General features: G+C 51.9%; 1 protein-coding gene across 17 annotated transcripts in view; it reads left to right on the top strand.

Moving 5' to 3' along the window:
- The first annotated feature begins 5,635 nt into the window (after window positions 1-5,635).
- The window catches only part of ESYT3 (extended synaptotagmin 3), a 56,346-nt gene continuing 41,753 nt past the window's right edge, over window positions 5,636-20,228 (top strand). For 16 of the 17 annotated variants that reach the window (XR_004971538.1, XR_004971537.1, XR_004971539.1 and 13 more), the window contains exons 1-2: window positions 5,636-6,339; window positions 18,903-18,944. Coding sequence is in view for 14 of the 17 variants with exons in the window: in XM_036332423.1 (XP_036188316.1) it covers window positions 5,869-6,339; window positions 18,903-18,944 (513 nt within the window). In the remaining 3 variants the exon portion in view is untranslated. The remainder of the gene's footprint in view (window positions 6,340-18,902; window positions 18,945-20,228) is intronic. The other variant, XM_036332424.1, reaches the window with a different exon arrangement.

The raw sequence follows: 20,228 nt of genomic DNA, 5'->3' as shown, positions 1-20,228 counted from the left end.
AGCGGGGCCTTGACTTACGAGTGTCCCCACTAACGAGTTTTTTGAGATACCAGCTGTCTCTCGGCTGATTTTTTGCATTGAGTTAACGGAGTAATTTGAGTTAACGAGCTCCTTAACGAGCTCGGTCTCCGAACGAATTAAACTCGTAAGCCAAGGCCCCGCTGTAACTCCCCCAGGTCTCCCAGGCCTGAGGGGCACAGCGGGGACTCTGCCAGAGCTCCCACCTGAAAAACAGGGCTCATGGGAGCACTTACCTCTGTGTTGGTTGTGAGGATTCAATGAGCTGATGCATTCAAAGAGCTTAGAAATACTGTCTGTCAGACACACAGAAAGTTCTCAATGCCCGGGAGTTGCCATTTCAGCATTATTCCTGCAGTAGCTGCAGCTGGTATTGTTACCCCCATTTGAGGTTCCCCGCCCGGCAGCCGGCTGGGCGTGCGGCTGGGAAGTGCGACTCGTGTCATTCTTGTCCACCAGGTGGCAGCACTGCAGAGCCAGCGGGTCCATTTCCAGCCTCTCAGTGTGGTTCCCAGGGAAGCCCTGCGCTCCCAGAGGCCCGGGGAGATCCAAGGCCAGACCCTTCTGCTCCCTGCCCCAGCTCCACCTCCACCCTCTGGGGCAGTGGTTCTCAACCCTCTGCCCCTTTAAATACAGTTCCGCATGTTGTGACCCAACCTTAAAATTATTTTCGTTGCTACTTCATAACTGTAATGTTGCTACTGTTATGAATCGTCATGTAAATATCTGATATGCAGGATGGTCTTAGGCGACCCCTGTGAAAGGGTCATTCAACCGCCAAAGGGGTCGCGGCCCACAGGTTGAGAACCGCTGCTCTGGGGCTTCCTGCCCTCCAGGTCTGCTTGTACCCAGATAAACGTGCACCCTGGGGACTCAGGGTCTGGACCGCAGCACGTTCACAGTATAGGCTGCAGTGGTTCACACAGGGGCAGGCCTTCTCAGAAACGGTGCGATGAAGCCCTCTGGGTCTCAGCTTCCCCGCGGGCCAGGCTGGCTCCTTGTGGACACGCCAAACCCTCACGGCTGATCTCAATTGTCTTCTGGGGCTGGATGGCTCCATCTGCTTCAAGCTTCCCAGGTCAATACAAGGAAACGTGGGCCCCAGGAAGGAGTTTCAGACAGGCTCCACATACATGCACCGTCCCACCCTGCGACCACCTCGGGAGACCCCAGTCCCGGCCCCCTGGCCTGTGCGACCACCTCGGGAGACCCCAGTCCCGGCCCCCTGGCCTGTTCGCTGGGCAGCCAGCATTTCACAACACGTTGTGGGAGGGCCTCAATCACAGATGGAGCCTATTAACAGGCAGATTCCAAAGCCCCAGTTTGGGCCAGTGGTTCTCCAGGTGAGGTCCCAGGACCACTGCTACACATCACCTGGGAACTTGTAAAAAATGCAAATTCTGCCCAATCATAAACTGGGGCGGGGGCAGCAATCTGTGGCTAACAAGCCCTCCGGGCGACTGGGCGGCATTGAGGTTTGAGGCACACTGGCCTGCACGCCCCCCTCGTCTGTGGCTGCAGGAACCTGCTCCACAGACACCGCCAAATCGCTCTCGCCAGAGGTTCGGTAGGTCTAATTCATCATTTCTACGGGGCCAAGTGTTGTGTCAATAGTGCGGTTAGTGGGCTGTGTGGTATGCCACCAGGCATGGTTGTGATGGGTATTTTCCCATATGTAGGTGCTCAAAGCTATTGCGGTTTTAGTTTTTATCTTGATGAAAATGTGTAATGTTTTCATTACAGTTGCTTAGCAAACAGAACTCTGACTTGTGACAGGGTACTTCACAGATGATCAGATTTCATGGTCTATCTTGTTTCCAACAGCTTTACAATTTTCCTCCCTGAGGCAAGGGGAGGTGGCCCCGAGGCATTGATGCGTTACCGTTACCGTGTGAAGGGGAGGAGATGCAGGCCCAGGCCCTGCACCCCTCCCCCCATAATGTTGATGAGAACCCCTGGCCCTGGGAGGGACCAGACTTGGGATGGGGCAGCGTGGTTCCTGGAGGAGCGAGAGGTGCCAGCCCATTCTTTTAGAGCTCCTAATCTCAAGTAGATGATAGACGTTTGACAGGAAGTGTGACCTGTTCATTCCTTTCCCTGCCCGTCACCTCCCAGAGAGGAACTTCATAGAACTCAGCATTGCCATCCAGATCACCCGACACATGCAGTGAGAGAGGAAAGATGGACGCGTTTCCTCTGAAAATGGAGCTGGTAGCATCATGTAAACAAGGCTCTCTCAGTGATGCTGGAAGCTGTCAGAACGTAGATTTTTTTTTTTCTAATTACAAATAAACGTGTATGTTTCTCAGAAACCCTCAAACCACTTCTTATGATTCTATGGAGAGAAGTGTAGTGAGTCGAATAGTGGCCCCCCAAAAAATAACCCCCAGTCCTAACCCCCAGAACCTATGAATGCAACTTTATTTGGAATTCGGATCTTCGGAAATATGATTCAGTTAAAGATCTCATGATAAGGTTCTCATGAGCTCTAGAGTGGGTCCTGAATCCATTGTCTGTAGGCTAACAAGAATGTGCATTAGGTTCATGGCACAGATTCAGATCGCTAGCCCCCTAAAAATGTCTCATTTCCCCCATCAGAGACACCGATCATCGGCTTTAGCTTTTTCTTCTTTCTAACATAAGCATTTAAAGCTGGACTTTTCCTTTCAGCATTGCTTTAGCTGCATCTCACAAAATGTGATGTGTTGTATTTTATCATTAGAAAAATATTTTCCATTTTTTCTTGTGTTTTTTTTTCTTTCTTTCTTGGACCCATGGAGTAGATAGAAGTGTTTTAATTTCCAAATATTTCAGGTTTTTCTAGTTATCTTATTATTGAGCTCTAATTCAATATCACTGTGGTAGGAGGATTTACTCTGTATAATTTCAATCCTTTTACTTTAATGGCTTAGCATATGGGGCACCATGTACACTTGAAAAGTAGAGTTGGCCATTTGTGGTACAGTCCTGTAAGTGTCATTTAAGTCAGTGTGATGGTGTCACTCAGATTTTCTAAATCTTTGCTGATTTTATGTCCAGGTCTACCTATACTGAGGAAGAAGTGTTAAAACCCCCAATTATGATGGAAGAATTGTTGGTCCTCCCTTTGCTTGATTTTTTTAATGGTAGAAGGAGGAAAAGGAAACAGCAGATGGAACAAAGAGCAGACAGCAGAGTTAAACCCCAATATGCCACTTGCTACCTTAAATACAAGAGGATTAAACATGACAATTAAAGACAGAAATGGTCTGACTAGGTTTTAAAAATACCCAACTTTATGCATATGAGACACTTTAATATAAGAACACAGATGAGTTGAAAATAAAAAGATGGAAAGAGATATTGTCATACACACAGTAAGCACCAAAAGGCTGGAGTGATTATATTCAGATCTGGCAAAATAGACGTCAAGACAAGGAGAACTATCAGAGATCAGCAGTGACATTTTATATAAATGGTGAAATAGTAGGGAAACATGCTATAAATGTGTATGCGCCCAATTTCTGCGTTAAAACACACGAAGCAATATTTGACAGAACTAAAAGAAGACAGACAAATCAAACCCTGTTCTTAGTAAGTTGTAGAATAGCTAGTCCAAAAAATGTGAAACGATGTGGAAATTCTGAACAATACCATCAATCTTCTTGATCTAAATGGCACATAAAATATTATACCCAACAACTACAGACTACACCATTTTTAAAATTTTTTCTTGATTGTTGACAGTATTACAGTAGTCTCCCATTTTCTCCCCTTTACCTCCCTCCACCCAACCCCCACCCCGCCCCAGGCCTTCCCCATACTATTGTCTGTGTCCATGGGTTATGCACATACGCATATATGTTTTTGGGTAATCTCTTCCTATTCCCTCCCCACCCGCCACCCCCACTGAGATCTGTTATTCTGTTCCATGCATCTATACTTCTGGCCCTATTTTGTCATTTTATTTTGTTCATTAGATTGACATGTAAGTGAGATCATGTGATACTTGTCTTTCTCTAACTGGCTTACTTCACTTAGCATAATAGTCTCCAGGTCCATCCATGCTGTTTCAAAGGGTGAGAGCGCCTTCTTTTCTTTAACAGCTGCATAGTATTCCATTGTGAAAGGCACCACAGCGTTTTTATCCACTCATCTACTGATGAGCACTTGGGTTGTTTCCAGATCTCAGCTATTGTAATAATGCTGCTATGAGCATATGGTGCGGCTATCCTTTCTGATTGGTGTTTTGGGATTCTTGGGATATATTCCTAGAAGTGGGATTGCTGGGTCAAATGGGAGTTCCATTTTTAATTTTTTGAGGAACGTCCATACTGTTTTCCACAGTGGCTGCACAGCCTGCATTCCCACCAACAATACACTAGCGTTCTCTTTTTTCCACATCCTTACCAGCACTTGTTGGTTGTTGGTTTATTGACATAGCCATTCTGGCAGGCGTGAAGTGATACTTCATTGTTGTTTTATTTATTTTATTTTTATTTTTGTAATCCTCACCCAAGGATATTTTTCCATTGATTTTTAGAGAGAGTGGAAGAGAGAGGGAAAGACAGAGAAAAATATCCATGTGAGAAAAACACATTGATTGTTGCCTCCTGCATGAGCCCCGACCTGGGTCCGCTCTGGGGAGGAGCCTGCAACTGAGGTACATGCCCTTGACTGGAATCGAACCCCAACCCTTCAATCTGCAGGCAAACGCTCTATCCACTGAGCAAAATGGCTAGACCCTTATCGTAGTTTTAATTTGCATTTCTCTGACGGTTAGTGATGTTGCGCATTTTTTTATATGTCCACTAGTACCCTGCGCACTAATCCCTGCTCAGTAGCTTGCTGCTGCCCCACCCCCCCTCATAGCTTGCTGCCCTGCCCCCTCCTGTAGCTCTCCCCTGCCCCTTGTAGCTCGCTGCCCCACCCTCCTGCTGATCCATGATCCGGTCATTACCTGTCATGGCGTAATGACCATTTGCATATTACATCTTTATTATATAGGATATTATATAGGATTGGCCATCAATCATGTGTCCTCTTTGGAGAAGTGTCTATTCAGGTCCTTTGCCCATTTTTAAATTGGATTGTTTGTCTTCCTGGTGTTGAATTGTATGAGTTCTTTATATATTTTGGAAATTAACTTTTTATCAGTTAATAAGGGTGTTGTGGTCACAGGAGGGTCCCTGAGCTCGGCCAGGTGGGCTGGGGGCTAGGTCTAAGCTTTATAGATGCTAGAAAAGGGGATGCAGGGTCCTAGGGGCCACTTGGAGGGCTCAGACACAAGCTCAGGTCCGCGCTGGGCCGGGAGGCCCTGGAATGCCCAACCAAGAGTCTACACTAGAGTGGATAGATGGGGTGTAGGAGACAGCTCTTAGGTGATGTTTATCTATGACAAGACATTTGTCCACGTGTCTCGGTGAGTCATATACTGCCCGGGGCAGCACCTGGTCCACCCAGGGTGTTCTAATCGGGTGTTGCAACTGCACCCGCCTCTGACGCCTGCGCGGGGTGTTGATGTTGGAGGAAGCCCTTGCAAAAAAAAAAAAAAAAAGGATCATTTTTACACCCAGGCCAACTCCCGACCCCGCCCCCTCCGCCTGGACCCGCCCCTGGAGGCGGAGCCATCCTCGGCGGCGGCCTGGGAGCCGAGAGGCGCTGCCAGGCGCGCACTCCCAGGCCCCGCGCGAGTGCCGCCGCCGGGAACCGCGAGCTCCGAGCGCCCGGACGGCGCCGGCCAGTCCCGCAGGGCAGGTGAGGCTTGGCAGTCCGGTTCCTGCGCCTGGAGGACAGATGTGTCCGGGCGTCGGCGCTCACGGACCTGAGCCCAAGTGAAGCTTTCGGAAAAGGCAAGACGGCGGCCGGGAGATGTCCGCGGAGAACCCCTGCGCCCCCGGCGCGCCCGATGCTCCCTGCGCCCCCGGCGCGCCCGATGCTCCCTGCGCCCCCCGCGCGCCCGATGCTCCCTGCGCCCCCCGCGCGCCGGATGCTCCCTGCGCCCCCCGCGCGCCCGATGCTCCCTGCGCCCCCCGCGCGCCCGATGCTCCCTGCGCCCAGGGACCGCCGCGCGCGCCCGGCCCGGAGCCACGCCTGGCCCGCCAGCTGCTGCCCGAGCTCTACAGCTTCCTGGCGCGCGTGCTGTTCTACCTGGCGCCCGTCTACCTGGCCGGCTACCTGGGGCTCAGCATCACCTGGCTGCTGCTCGGCGCGCTGCTGTGGCTGTGGTGGCGCAGGAACCGCCGCGGGAAGCTCGGGCGCCTGGCGGCCGCCTTCGAGTTCCTCGACAACGAGCGCCAGTTCATCAGCCGCGAGCTGCTGGGCCAGCACCTGCCGGCCTGGGTGAGCCGACCTGGCGGGCAGGGGTCAGGGTGGGGTGGAGGCCCTGGGAGGTTCGGAAGGAGCCTGCGGGGCGCCGGGGAGCCGGGACGCGGGGACCCGAGGGAGGGCAGGAGCCAGGTGGCCCGCACGCCTAGTCCCCCACGGGCCCGGCTCGGATGCCCTGGGGGCGGGACCGTGCCCCTCGCCCTCCTCATGCTCATCCCCACCTCTGTTTCGGCTGCGCTGGGAGAGGGACCTGGATTTCATGTAAGGGCCCAGAGCCTGGGAGAGAAGTCACGGGCGGGCCACACCCAGGAGGAAAACAAGGGCGTCCGCGCCTCCGCAGTTACTCAGGAGGGAATCAGCCCGCCTGTTGAGTCAAAGAAGGAACGCGGGGCGCTGCGCTGATGGGCAAATGCAGTGACAGAAACTGCGGACTAGTTGCCTTCGGCTGAGGACGGGACAGAGCGGGAGGCAGGGCCAGAGATGGCTGTGCGGGGAGGGGGCTGAGGGGCCGGGGAGAGGCTGGCGGGGCTGGGTCAGGCCTCCTCCTCCCTCTGCCTGGCAGGGAGGCTTCTGATTGGGGTAGTTGGGCGCCCGTTCCTGGGATTAGGAATCCGGATGAGAAGCAGGTCTGCATGAACACCGGTGAAGAGTATGCAAATAGATGTAGATGTGAACCCCTGTGAAGAGTTTGCAAATAGTTGTAAATCTGAACTCCTGTGAAGAGTATGCAAATAGATGTAGATGTGAACTCCTGTGAAGAGTTTGCAAATAGTTGTAAATGTGAACTCCTGTGAAGAGTATGCAAATAGATGTAGATGTGAACTCCTGTGAAGAGTTTGCAAATAGTTGTAAATGTGAACTCCTGTGAAGAGTTTGCAAATAGATGTAGATGTGAACTCCTGTGAAGAGTTTGCAAATAGTTGTAAATGTGAACTCCTGTGAAGAGTTTGCAAATAGATGTAGATGTGAACCCCTGTGAAGAGTTTGCAAATAGTTGTAAATGTGAACTCCTGTGAAGAGTATGCAAATAGATGTAGATGTGGGCTTTCTGACCCGACTGGGGAAGGTTTACTAGCTGGGGGGAGAGGCGAAATGTGGAAAACCTGGGAACTACTCCGTCGAATATTCTTCTCCCTCTACCTCCTGAGGAGCTCGTACTGTTTATGAAGACGGAGAGACAGGGCTCTGGGAACGGTGCGGGCAGCGTGCCCCTTGCCCGCGGTGCTGGAGCAAAAGTGTCTCTATCTTTACTTGCTGCCGGCACCATGCCTGCCGCCTTGCCCATCTTGAGACCTGGTCTCCTCGCATGGAAGTGGGGCTGATGGCTTAGGGCCCCGTTGATATCAAGACATATTTTCCAAATTAACACGGCAAACCCGTGGCTGGAGTTTGAAGAAAAGCTGAGGGTCTCGGCGGCCTTGGATGTGGCTGCCACCTGGTCCCGTAGAGGGGCACCCAGGGAGTGCGATGGGTGCCCGCCCGCTGCCGCTCTCACCTCCTCGGACTTACACCCGCCCTGTGAGGGGTAGAGGCCAAGGCCAGGTGGGGCTGAGCAGACACCGTCCCTCTCCCCTGCCGGGACTTGGAGCTCAGTTCTCAATCCAGCAGCCTTTCCTGCCTGTGAGACGCCTCACCACCGGCCTCACCACCGGCTCCGGGTGACCTCAGTCATCGTTCGCCCTGTGGGGCTCTGGGCTCATTGTCCCCACCTGTGAAAACTTCCGCCAGCCCCCTGGGCCTCGCCTGGTTCCCTTCCATGGACGATACAGCGCGAAGGGCTGCTTCTGCCTGAGAAGGGTTGAGTGAAGAACCTGTGGACCCCTTGTCTTGTGACTGTGGCCGGGGCACAGGGAGAGAGCAGGCGGGGGCTCCCTGGCTCAGCCCCTGGACAGGAGTGGCTGCCGTGTGGACGTGTGAGTGCTCCTCGCACACAGCTTTTAGGGCTGTTTTTGGAGGAATGGAGAGCTGCCTCGGTCAGCCCTCCCTGCCAGGCTGCAGACTGGGGGACAGCGGAGTGACAGGAGTGGGGTCCTTGGTGCTACAGAGCTGGTGACAGCCAGCGCACCCTCATGCAGCTGCAGCCTGGAACGCGTTTCCGCAGCAGTTGTGTGAGCCGAGTGTCTGAAAGCTGCCTGTTCAGAGCCAGCAGTGAGGGCTCGTGGGGGCTGTCGTGTATTCTCGATCTCCCTGGCCTCCTGACCCTACCTTCCTAATAGGAAACTCGTTCCCAAGGGTCCGAGCAGCACATGAGCTGGGTGACTGCAGCAGGAGGAGCAGTAGGAGGGATGTGCAGAGGGGGGCTGTCCAGGCTCCCCCTGCGCCCGGCTCTGCTGGGCCCGGCCTGTAGGTTCAGGGACTCCAGCATCCACCTCCCTTCTGCTCCTCAGTGTCGCTCCTTCGTGCTCTGGGCTCCTCAAGACCCGCCTGGGGGAACCTTGGCTGCTGCTCTGCTCCCCCCCAACCCCCACCTCCCTTGGCAGGATCCTGGTGGGAGCTGGCCAGGCCGCACTCCTGGGTTCATGCAGCGGCCCCTCCGCAGCTGCGAGCAATGATGCTCATCCATCCAGCCCTTGCCCAGAGCTCAGGTGGTTTGATACTTGTTTTGCTCCTTCCACGATGGGCCAGTGTGAGGAGGGAGGTGTTTGGGGGATGAGGGCCCGAGCCCAGGTGGAGAGAGGAGAAAACTGTCAGAAAACATGGCAATTTGTCCGCCTGTGGTCTCGGGCCTGGCCGGGCTAGCTCTTCTGCCGGCTGATAGCAACCAGTTGGCAGGCTTGTTAGGCACAGTGCACCCTGTGTACCTGCTGGGGTGGGGCGAGCTGATGTGATTGGTGGCAGGTCTGGACTTGGAGTCTCTGCTCATTCATTGGGGGCCTTGCAGAGGTCCCCTGTCTTCTCTGGGTCCCCGACTTCTCTCTGGACATGATGAGGACTTAGGAGCCTGCCATGATTAATCCGTCCCCAGTTGGCTTTTCTCTGGTGCCCCCTGCCCACAGGACCCTGTTCCCCAAACTTTCTGCCTACCCCCTCCCCCCCCCCCCACCTAATCGGGTGCATCTGATGGATGACGGCTGACAGGTGAGCCATTCCCCTAAACTGGCGAGCATCCCAAGGCTCACCGTAGCATCAGAGATGCTGGTCCACTGGGATGGTCCCTCGAAGCCCCGGTGCCAGCCGCCCAGGCAGACAACCAAGCTGAGTGCTTTTCTTTCCTGGGAGCTCGGCATTCCTCCTTCGGGTGGAGCCCCAGTTTTCCAGGGCCCAGGCTCTCACGGTCCCGTCCGTCCTGCGCTGAGACTTTTGTTAATTAGGGGAAGAAAATGCGATGACAGCTCTGAGCTTAGGCCGGGCGCTCTCAGATTACATTGCAAAGCTCACTTCTTGGAGCTCATGTGTGGAACCTGGTTTTGAACATCAGGACTGGCTGGGGGCCACTTGGAACTGGGGGACTTCCTACCCATGAGGCCCCCGAAGGCCCGGTGAGGTCATTCATGTGGCTTGGAGTCAGGCCTGCCCTCAGGAAGCAGGAGGCAGGCAGGTTGGTTTAGCCATGCCCCAGGGTCTCTGCCCCATGTCTTCGCGATGCTTCATGGACTTCCCAGGCCCTGGGCCAGGATTGGGCAAGAGAGGAGCAGAATGTGGGCCTCCCTCCCTCCAAGCCCCGCACAGGGATCTAAGGCATCCTTTACTCAGTTGGCAAACATCTACTGAGTGCTTGCAGGATGCCAGGCTCGGTGCCCACAGCACCAGTGACACGAGGTCCCGCCCTTGAGGAAGCCCGGGCTAGAGGGGCGTCAGAGCCCCGAGAACAGCCTTTCCTGATACAGGGTGAGGAGTCTACAAGGCAGCTGTGCAAGGCCGCGGGGAGGGGCTCCAGCCCAGGCCGGAAGTGGCCCAGGCAGCCTCCTTGGAGGAAGTGGCACTTAGGTGTTCCTGGCTGCCGTAGGGGTGGGAGTGACTCTGCTGTTAGGGGGAAGGGCAGTCCCGAGAGCTCAGTGGAATCATGATGTTACGGGGTTTTTTCTGCCTGCTCGCTCTTTCCTCCCCTTGCTTTTAGTGGCACAAATGATGATAATCCCTTTGTAAAAGAATTGGGGTCGGTAGGCTACTGGTAAGAAGTTGGTGTTCTCCCGGGAGTAATAGCTGTGACTTTGGAGCCCAGTCAGGAACCCTCTGGGGCACAGGAGCCACCTTCTTCCAGGGCCTGAGCAGGTCCTCCAGCCTGGAGCCCCGCGCACGCATCTCCCACACTCTCCTCCTCCAGGATCAGAACCGCCTGGGAGCTTGTTAAACACGCAGGTTTCCAGGCCCTGCCCCAGTCCTGACGCAACATTTCTGGGGCTCTAACCAAGAACCCATGCTTCTCTGAGCTCTCCAGGAGGTGGTTTTATGCAGAAAAGTTTGAGAGCCACTGCCCGCGTCTCGCCCTTTGCATTGCCAGGTGCTGTGGGTGTCTCCCAGCATCGTGGGGAACTGGAGCAAAAGCTCAGTGACGTTGGGGCTCAGCCTGAGAGCGAGGCACCTGTCTTCTGCTGCCTTCCCTTCAGTGGCCTGGTGAGGGGAAGACACAAGACAGAGGCCCTGCCTGGGCCCCTTTGCCGCACCTCACTGTGGAGCGCCCCTCGTGGGCAGACTTTCTCAGGGCGCCTCACAGGCATTGGGCCCACTGTCGGTGGCCATCTTTGGGGGCACAGCTCCCTCAGCCAGTCAGCCGAGGCCAGGGGAACAAGTCAGCTGTGGTCCCTCCTCTGTGGCCTCAACCAGGTGACTGAACTTTCGCTGTGTCAGCCTCTCCCCACGTGTTACTCTCCCGTCTCGGTGGCCTCTCAACGTGCAGAGCTGGAGGCACCGAGAGCCCCGGTAGAGAACTTGCTGGGCTTTGGGTGAAGCAGAAATGGGCACAGAGCCCAGTGACCTTGTTCTTGGCATGCACCTGAGCTCAGAGGTGTCTGCACCTCCAGGGTCTGTACAACTTCCAACAAGTGACCACGTCTGAGCCAGGAAGGATACTGAGCACCTTACATGCACTGTCGAGTCGCATTTAGTTTTCTCAGGAATTCTGTAGAGTGGGCAGTGCTGTGCCCATCTTGTGGATGAGAAAACTGAGGTTAACAGAGGCTAACTTTTAAATGTGCCAAGAATAGGTTAGCAAGACACTAATAAATGGACTTTAAGTGCTGACATCTCAGGTGGAAGAGGGGGAGAGGAAAGCAATGAGAAAAATATGTGAAGGCTCGGCTCCAATCAAATGCAGGTGGGAAGATCTGAGTTCTGATCTTGGCAAGTGCACACCAGTCTCTCAGTCTTTTATCTGTGAAATGGGCATAATTGTATTTTTGCTGTTCACCTTATACAGCTCTAGGAAGAACAAATAAAAATGTCTGAGGGCAGGCCCTCTGCTAAATTAGACTTTCTATCTAAGACAGTGGTTCTCAACCTTCCTAATGCCGCGACCCTTTAATACAGTTCCTCATGTGGTGGTGACCCCCAATTTCATTGTTACAAATTGAACATAATTAAAGCATAGTGATTAATCACAAAAACAATATGTAATTATATATGTGTTTTCCGATGGTCTTAGGCGACCCCTGTGAAAGGGTTGTTCGACCCCCAAAGGAAACATAGTGTGTGAAGTAAAGAAGAGGAGCGAGTGGGGTGCGGGGCTACAGCACAGCCCGCACTCAGCTCCAGCGCTCCACAGCTGGTGATTTTAAGTAGCCACTCAGCCTTAGTTTTCTTATCTATAAAATGGAACTTGTTAACCTAAAAATAAAAGGCCTCTCAAAGTAAGAGGCATCAGGCATTTATTTGAGATCAAAGAGTAGCTATTTGGGAAGCACTGACTCAGGCAGAAGCCCAAAGCATGTGTCGATTAGGAGACAAAGCCAGTAGCACTTATGAGAAGGGGAAGGGGAACGGTTACATCGACAGGCGGAGGCCTTTCCATTGGTGCAGATAACAGCACAGTGATGCTAATCTAAATAAGGTTTTGAATTTTCAGTCTGGTAGTCATCAGTTCGCTAGTCATAATATCTACTTTCTTGTTATCTTTGCAAACAGTTTTTGGGGTCATACTGTTGCTTTAGGCCAGGGGTCCTCAAACTTTTTAAACAGGGGGCCAGTTCACTGTCCCTCAGATCGTTGGAGGGCCGGACTATAGTTTAAAAAAAAACTATGAACAAATTCCTATGCACACTGCACATATCTTATTTTGAAGTAAAAAAAACAAAACGGGAACAAATACAATATTTGTATTTGCATGTGGCCCGCGGGCCGTAGTTTGAGGACCCCTGCTTTAGGCCAAGTCCAATGGTGATTTTTGCCCATTTTAACATTCCAAAGGTTTGAGGTATAAGGTGTGCAAGGCCATTCCTCTGGAATGGCAGCTCTGGCTCCATTTACTTATTTAATTAATTTTTATAATCTAATAAGGAATTAAGGTGAGTATTAAATAACATGAGCTAACAGGAACTCAAAAAGGTTGAAAACAGGATTGGAGAAAGATATAACTGGGCAATTTTGAAACAAAGAAAGCAATTTCATATTAGATAAAATAGAATATAACTCAAATATATCATAAAGACAAAGAAAGATATTATCTATAATAATAAAAGTGCAATATGCTAATTAGACCAGACAGCCTAACAACCTTCTGGACATCATTCTGAATGTACTTCAGGATGAAGCCGCGGGGGCCAAGGCAGAGGCAGTTAGGGGAAATCAGGCAGGCAGGCAGAGTGGTTAGGGGCAATCAGGCAGGCAGGCAGACAAGTGGTTAGGAGCCAGCAGTCCCAGGTTGTGAGAGGGACAGCCCCCGAGGGGTCCCAGATTGCGAGAGGGTGCAGGCAGGGCTGAGAGACCATCCCCCCACCCTGTGTATGAATTTCGTGCACCAGGCCTCTAGTAGTCTCATAAGAGTAGCCATAACTAAGAAGATATAATCATGGCCATATATATTGTATAAAATAAACTTGAAATATAAACCAACAACTGACAGACTGCATGGAGGAGATAAGCCAATAGTTGGGTTTAAAAGTTTTCACACATTCTGCTCTGAAAATAAAAAAAGTAGACAAAGAGGAAACAAGAATAAAGAATATTAAAAGGACATGATTAATAACTTGGTCACACATGGAACTGTCATAGGAATTAATCACGCACTAAGCCACAAGGGCATTATCAATATATTCCAGTGAATTGTCACCCTATGGACTGTCCAGATCACAAAGACATGAAATTAGAAAACAATAATGAATGGATTGCTGTAGAAATCTCATGTGTAGATTTCTAAAAACATTACTATTTTAAAAAGTCATTGTTTAAGAGGACGTAATAGTGGAAATTATAAAAGAAAAACAATGAAACCACTATGTCAAAACTTTTAGGGGAATTTATAACAAATTATTCAACTCTAAGATTCAGAGAGTTCTACTCTAGGAACATAGAAAAGCAACAGTTTTATTTTTTAAATTACAGTTTACATTCAATATTAATTTGTATTAGTTTACAGTGTACAGCACAGTGGTCAGGTAGTCATACACTCCACAAAGTAAGATTTAGATCAAATAAGTAAGAAGGAAGGAAATAAAAAAGATAAGGATGAAAATAGAAAATTTAAAATAAAGGAAAAGGGGACAGAAAATTAACAAAAGTTAGTTTTCTGAAAAGATTAATACAATAGGCAAAATATTTGTCAAAGTTTGATTATGAAAAGGAAAACAATATGGAATGAAAAAGGAATAAATACAGACATAACGATACAGATTTACTAGTAAAATAATAAAATATAAACAACTACATATCAATACATTTGAAAACCTAGATGAAACACACTTCTAGAAAAAAATGTGAATGCCACAATTACCGAGATAAGAGATAAGGAGACCTTGAATACATTGCTAAGCACTAAAGAGAACAATGGTAACTTACCACCCCTCAGGCGAAGAGGTTTTCTGGGTAAGACACCCTAAACTTCATGGATCAGATAGTTTCTATAGTTATAAGTTGTTCCAGAAAAGAGAAAGATAAGGAAAAAGCTATCTCACTCATTTTCCGACTTATTGTAAAATCTTTATATCAAAACCAGATAAGAACTGAACCAGAACAGAAGCTGTAGGTATCATTTCAAATCCTGAGTGTATCAAACCTCAGTGAACTATCAGCCGACTAAACATACTACGAAAAGGGGGGTTAACCCAGGAACTTGAGATGGTTCTGCTTTAGAAAGAAACGTCAGTTAAGCTGACCACATTAGTGAACAAAAGGGAAAAAATAATGTATCTCACTAGATATGAGAAAATGTTGAATGGAGCTCAAACCCTTAAATAATGAAGCTCTCGGGAGCGTAGGATTTGAAGAAACTTCCTCCTCCTGACAGAGGCCGTCCTCTAAAAATGTTCAGCAAAAATCGTGCTCAACATCTTGCGGACGGGTCACGAGAGTTCTCGTGTTTTCTGTTCGAAGGCTTGTGGCCAATCACGAGAATTCTTTAAAAAGTTATAAGCTTGTAAGAACAAAATGCAATAGGTGTTTAATTTTAAATTGTGCCTTTAACATTTATGTAAAACGTTTTTTGTACTCGTTCAGTAGAAACTTATCTGGCCACTGGGTAAAGCTAGCAATAAAACTACCGGCCCGCAGTATGTTAGAAAGTTCCCTTTGAGGTCAGGGACAAGGTAGAGATGCTCACTACCACCCTGCTAGTCACCCAAGAGAAACAAATAATAAAGATAAGGGCAGGGAGCAAAGAACAACAGTTGTTATTTTTGGAGATTATAAATGTATGTAAATAACCTCTGTGAATCAGTGAGTGATTAGAGCTAGTAACAGATTTCAACCAAGTAGCCCAGAAAATGAAATTTCTAATAACCGTAAAACCGGCAAAGTCAGCTAACAAAAATGTCCAGGACTTTCATAGAACGCAGTTTGTGATCCTATGTGAATACAGCCATGTGAATTAATAAAGGGAAAGATTCTGTTCATGGATGCAGACTTAATATTGTAAAGATGTCAGTTCTCTTACAATTTATCTATAAATTAAAAAATAGAGCAATCAAAATCTTAGGAGGATTTTTTTTTTTTTTTTTTTGAGACTGATGCTAAGGTTCATATGGAAGTATAAATACCTACAGTTTTCAGAATCAGCCTAAAAAAGAAAAGCAAAAAGAGGGGCTTCACCCTACCCAGGTGACACTGCAAAGCCAGAGAGATTAAAACAGAAGGTAATGGCGCAGGAGCAGACCATGCTAAGTTCAGCACCAAGTTCAGCAACACATGAAAATGCACACGACTTATGAGGGAAGTAGCCTCACAAGTTAGGAGAAAAGTGGACTTTTTTTTTTTTTTTTAGTATGTGATGTTAGAAAATTGCCTTAGAGTGTAGAGAGAAATGAAATGATAAGCCTATCTCACCCACTATTTAAAAATTCCAGATTGTAGAGGTAGATGTAGGTGCAACAGCTAAAAAATAAAGCCAGTAGATAAAAACAGAGAGTAACTGAGAATTTGGAGTAGGGAAAGATCCCCTAAAGACCAATGATAATGGAAAAATAGACTAATTTGTCTACGTCGGGCTGAGTACTGGGTACTAGGAGCTGCTCCATAAACGTCAGTCTCTTCATTTCATTCCCTGGTCCAGTCCTAGTCAGGGACGCCAAGAAGGCAGCCGGCTGCTGCATGGCTCCCTGGGGAGAGATGGCAGGGCTGAGTGGCCGAGGAGGGCCTTCAGAGTGCCCGAGGCAGAACCTGATGGTCTCTTCTTTTCTTGGTCTGAATTGCTGCTCTGTCTGGGGGTTCAGGCTCGCTGTCTGGAGGAATGTCTTAGCAAGAAACCTCCAATGCAGCCATGGGTGGCCCAGAGACACCAGGCACAGGTCATCAGTGCGGGCCCTGGGCATCCCGTGGCCGTCCTCACCGTCAGGGTGAGTGTGGGTCACATTAAAGCAAGAGATGGGCTGGCCACTGGCACCTCCCAGCCACCCCTGCTGAACTCCAGAGTCATGCCAGGAGCTTGTTAAAAATAAAATGGAAGGCCCCGCCCTGCCGCACCGATTCAGCAGCTGTGGGGCAGCTCAGGATCTTTGACTTAGTTTCCAAGTGTGGCCAACCTGGGTCACCTCTCCAGGGTCCAGGATGAGAACTGCTCAGCTCCCAGGGGTGCAGAACTGCTTGGGGAGAAAGGGGTATACATATATGTAAGTTTGCCTGGGGCAGGATGAGTGGGAAGTGCAGTGGTTAGGATGGGAGGAGCGTAAGGAGTTCAGCCTGAAGGTGCCAGTGAGAGCCCAGCTGTAAACAAACTCTCCTCTGTGATGCCCCCTCCACCTGCCCCTCGGTTCTGAACCCTGACTTGCCTGCTTCCTTCACTAGCCTGGGAGCCCCTTGAAGGCAAGCACATTGCATTCATTCATTCATTCCTCAAATATGTATGAAGACATTCGCATGCCAGGGGCAGGCCCATTATAATGGGGACCCAGGCTGAGTCAGCCCTAGAACTTCCAGTCCGGTCAGGAGGCAGGCAGGGAGAGCGAGCAGCCCCAACGTGTGCTAAATGCTGCGGGGGAGAATCAGCAGCCACGCAATAAGGACACTCATCCCCCACTTGAGAGGGCTGGATGGTGATGAACGAGGTAATTAAAGGAGAACAGGGAAGTGCTGCAGACCCACAGAGAGGTATGTGCGGCCTTGGCTGGGGACAGAAAAGGTCAAGGTGACTGCAGTTCACATGGGAGGGCTGATCTGGGGGCTGAGGCCAGGGTATGGGCTGGGGCCCTCGCAGAGCCCTCGTGCAGGTGTTTTTACTTCAGTGCGGGGCCTTGTGGTAGGGACAGGGAGAGGTCCCCCCCTCCACTCCCCAGGTACCCAGCGTGGGACCTGCCCGGGGCAGCTGCTGGGAATGTGTGGTGAACGGGCTGCTCTTCTCCAGCCGGACTGGGGGCCCGACCCCAGCTCCTGCCACTTCCTCCCCGTCATCCCCTTCTGTTCTGGGGCCTGGGCCGGCTCTCCTTCTGGGAACCAGGAAATATTCAGCACCTGAGCCTCAGGAGGACTGGGCTCCTCTGACCTCACAAGTTAAGAACTGTGTCCGCTGTGTCCGCGAGAAGCCAGTGCTCCGCCTCCCGGGGACTGGCTCTCCCCTGGGCAGGTGGTCTGCCAGGGTCTGGGCCTTGAGGGCATCCTGGGGCTTGGTGGGTGTGCACTGGTGTGAGGGCTGCATGGGCCCCTCTGCTCAGCCCCTGGACAGTGAGCCCGTTCTCCACCTGGGGAGGCCGCGGGCCCTGGTGGATCTGTCCGAGCCGGCCTCGTGCTCTGGGACTCGGGGCGTGGCGGCAGCAGTGGCCATGTTATCGATCCGTGTTTTGTGCCGGCCGTCACATACACTCTGCCCTCTGTCCATCCCAGAAACCCCGGGGGAGGGGGTGAGAAGCTCAGCAGATACACGTGGAGACAGACCCCTGTGGGAGGGTAGTAAGCTCCCTGCTTCCCAGCAGGTCAGTAAAGGTTAGCCAACAGGATTTTCACTTCATCTTGGGGACCTGCCCTCTCCCGGGATGTGCAGGACTCAGCAGCAGGCACTGGCTGGGGCTGTGACCCGGAGAGAGCTCTGCTGTGGGACGGCCACCCCGCCCCCCCCCCCCCCCCCCCCCCGCCAGCCCCCGTGGGGGGCCTCCTTCCTGGGGAAGGGGTGGGGCTCCTGGAAGCTGAGGGTGGTCCCCCTCAGCAGCCCATCCCCCACTTGCTAGTGTAATAAGCAACAGGATGCCCTTTCTGGCTTTTCAAATTGGTAGCAGTTACCATTAGAGTCTGCACCATCACAATACATGGTTAAGTGAAAAAAAGCCCTGTGACCTCCATTTCTGTGAAAACTGCGCATACTTGCTTCTGGAAAAGACTGAAAGGAAATGTATCAACCTGCTAAGGCGACTGCGGCCTTACCACTGGTGGCATTCTCTGATAAAATATTTCCCTTTTGCTTAGCTACATCTTCTAGTTTTTCTACCGAGTATTGGGCCATTAAAAGGAACAGGGGGACAGAATTTGCCAGGAGCAAATTCAGTGTTATGTGGGAAGAGGCTCAGGTGGGGGCTCCTGGCTTCACCAGGAGGGTGGGCCTTATTTGCACAAGTGAATGAGGGGGTTCCAGCCTGTGGACCAAGGGGAGGCAGGGGAGAAGAGGGAGGGGTCTCCCCAGAGCCACCCAGGAGGGCACCCCAGCCTGGGACTGGCAGAGCTGGTGTCTGGTGCCCGGTCAGTGTCAGCTGTGCGTGGGCGCTGCCCGGTTCTCGCAGTCTGCCCCACTGGCCGGGCTGCCCCACTGGCCGGGCTGCCCCACTGGCCGGGCTGCCCCACTGGCCGGCTGCCCCACTGGCCGGGCTGCCCCACTGGCCGGGCTGCCCCACTGGCTGGGCTGCCCCACTGGCCGGGCTGCCCCACTGGCCAGGCTGCCCCTTGAGGGCAGGGCCGGCTGAGTCGCTGGCCAGGCGCCTGCGGGAGGGAGGGGACCTGCCCAGGCAGCCTGTCCGGTTCCAGGAGCGTGCAGGTCTCCAGTCTAACTTCCCCTCGGGCCTTCTTTTTTCTAGATCCACTTCCCAGACGTGGAGCGGGTCGAGTGGGCCAACAAGGTAAGGCAAAGCACCGTGCGTGGGACTGACCTCACTCCAGGGCCGCCCCTGCCCTCTGCTGAGTCACCTGCAGGAATGGGGCGGAGGGGAGGGGCGGGCAGCATGTGGGCCAAGGCCCTGCCTGCCCCAGGGGTGGTGGCCTTCTCCTGTCTCTCCCCTTAGCCCTTTCCTCCCTCCCGGTTCTTCTCGTCACCAACGACTTGCTTTTCTTTGAAAAACCACGCTTTTCCCTGTGTCAGTCATGCATGGGTGCAGCGGGAAAGTTAGGAAATACAGAGCAGACAGAAAAGTGCCGCCTCCAGAGGCCCGGCCCAGAGAAGCTTCCCCGGAGAGGAGGGGGCTGATTGCGTCGCTGCCTCTGGCTTTGGCCGGGTTCCCAGCCCAGATCCGCCAGCACTGGCCGGGTGAGCTCGGGCAGGTTGCCTAAGGCCTCGGAGCTGGCTCCCTCCCCTGTGCAATGGAGTGATTATGGTCCCTGCCCGAGCGCTTGGTGCGAGGATTAGTGAGGCGATTAATGCACCACAGTGCCTGGCGCATTGTGGGTGCCGGGTGCCGGGATGGCTGTCATCACAGGTGTGACTGCTGCAGGGTCGCAGGGAGCGCCTGTGGGCTCGGCTGCAGGTGCCCAGGGTGGGCCCTGAGGCTCCCTCCCCTTACAGTGAGAAATCAGACTCTGTTCCTCCCTGACCTGCCCAAAGCTGTCCCTGTATGTGAAGGTGCATGCAGTCTCCCTTGAGACTTTAACACAAACATTGCCTCTGTTCTGGACAGGAATGACTTGGGTTAAATATAAAAAAGGATTTCCTGATTGTGTTTTTTGTTAATCCTCACCTGAGGATATTTTCCCCTTGATTTTTAGGGAGAGAGGAAGAGAGAGGGAGAGACAAAAAGAAACATCAATGTGAGAAAAACACATTGATTGGTTGCCTCCTGCACACGCCCCGACCAGACCGGGGAGGAGCCTGCAATCTAGGTACATACCCTTGACTGGAATCGAACCAGAAACCCTTTGGTTCGCAGGCTGACGCTCTGTCCACTGAGCCAAACCACGTAGGGCCCGATTGTTTTTTATCTAAGGCTGCCATTCTCATATTACCCCCGTGTCTTTGCCGAGTTCTCCGCCCAGCCGGCGGGGCTCAGTGGTTGAGCGTTGACCTATGAACCAGGAGGCCACTGTTCGGCTCCCGGTCAGGGCACATGCCCGGGTTGCATGCTTGATCCCCAGTGTGGGGTGTGCAGGAGGCAGCCGATCAATGGTTCTCTCTCATCACTGATGTTTCTCTC

The sequence above is a fragment of the Myotis myotis genome, unplaced genomic scaffold (assembly GCF_014108235.1).
Source record: "Myotis myotis isolate mMyoMyo1 unplaced genomic scaffold, mMyoMyo1.p scaffold_m19_p_13, whole genome shotgun sequence".
NCBI classification, from domain to species: domain Eukaryota; kingdom Metazoa; phylum Chordata; class Mammalia; order Chiroptera; family Vespertilionidae; genus Myotis; species Myotis myotis.
Note: the sequence above shows the minus strand (reverse complement) of the source record. Positions and strands in the feature narration are given on the sequence as shown.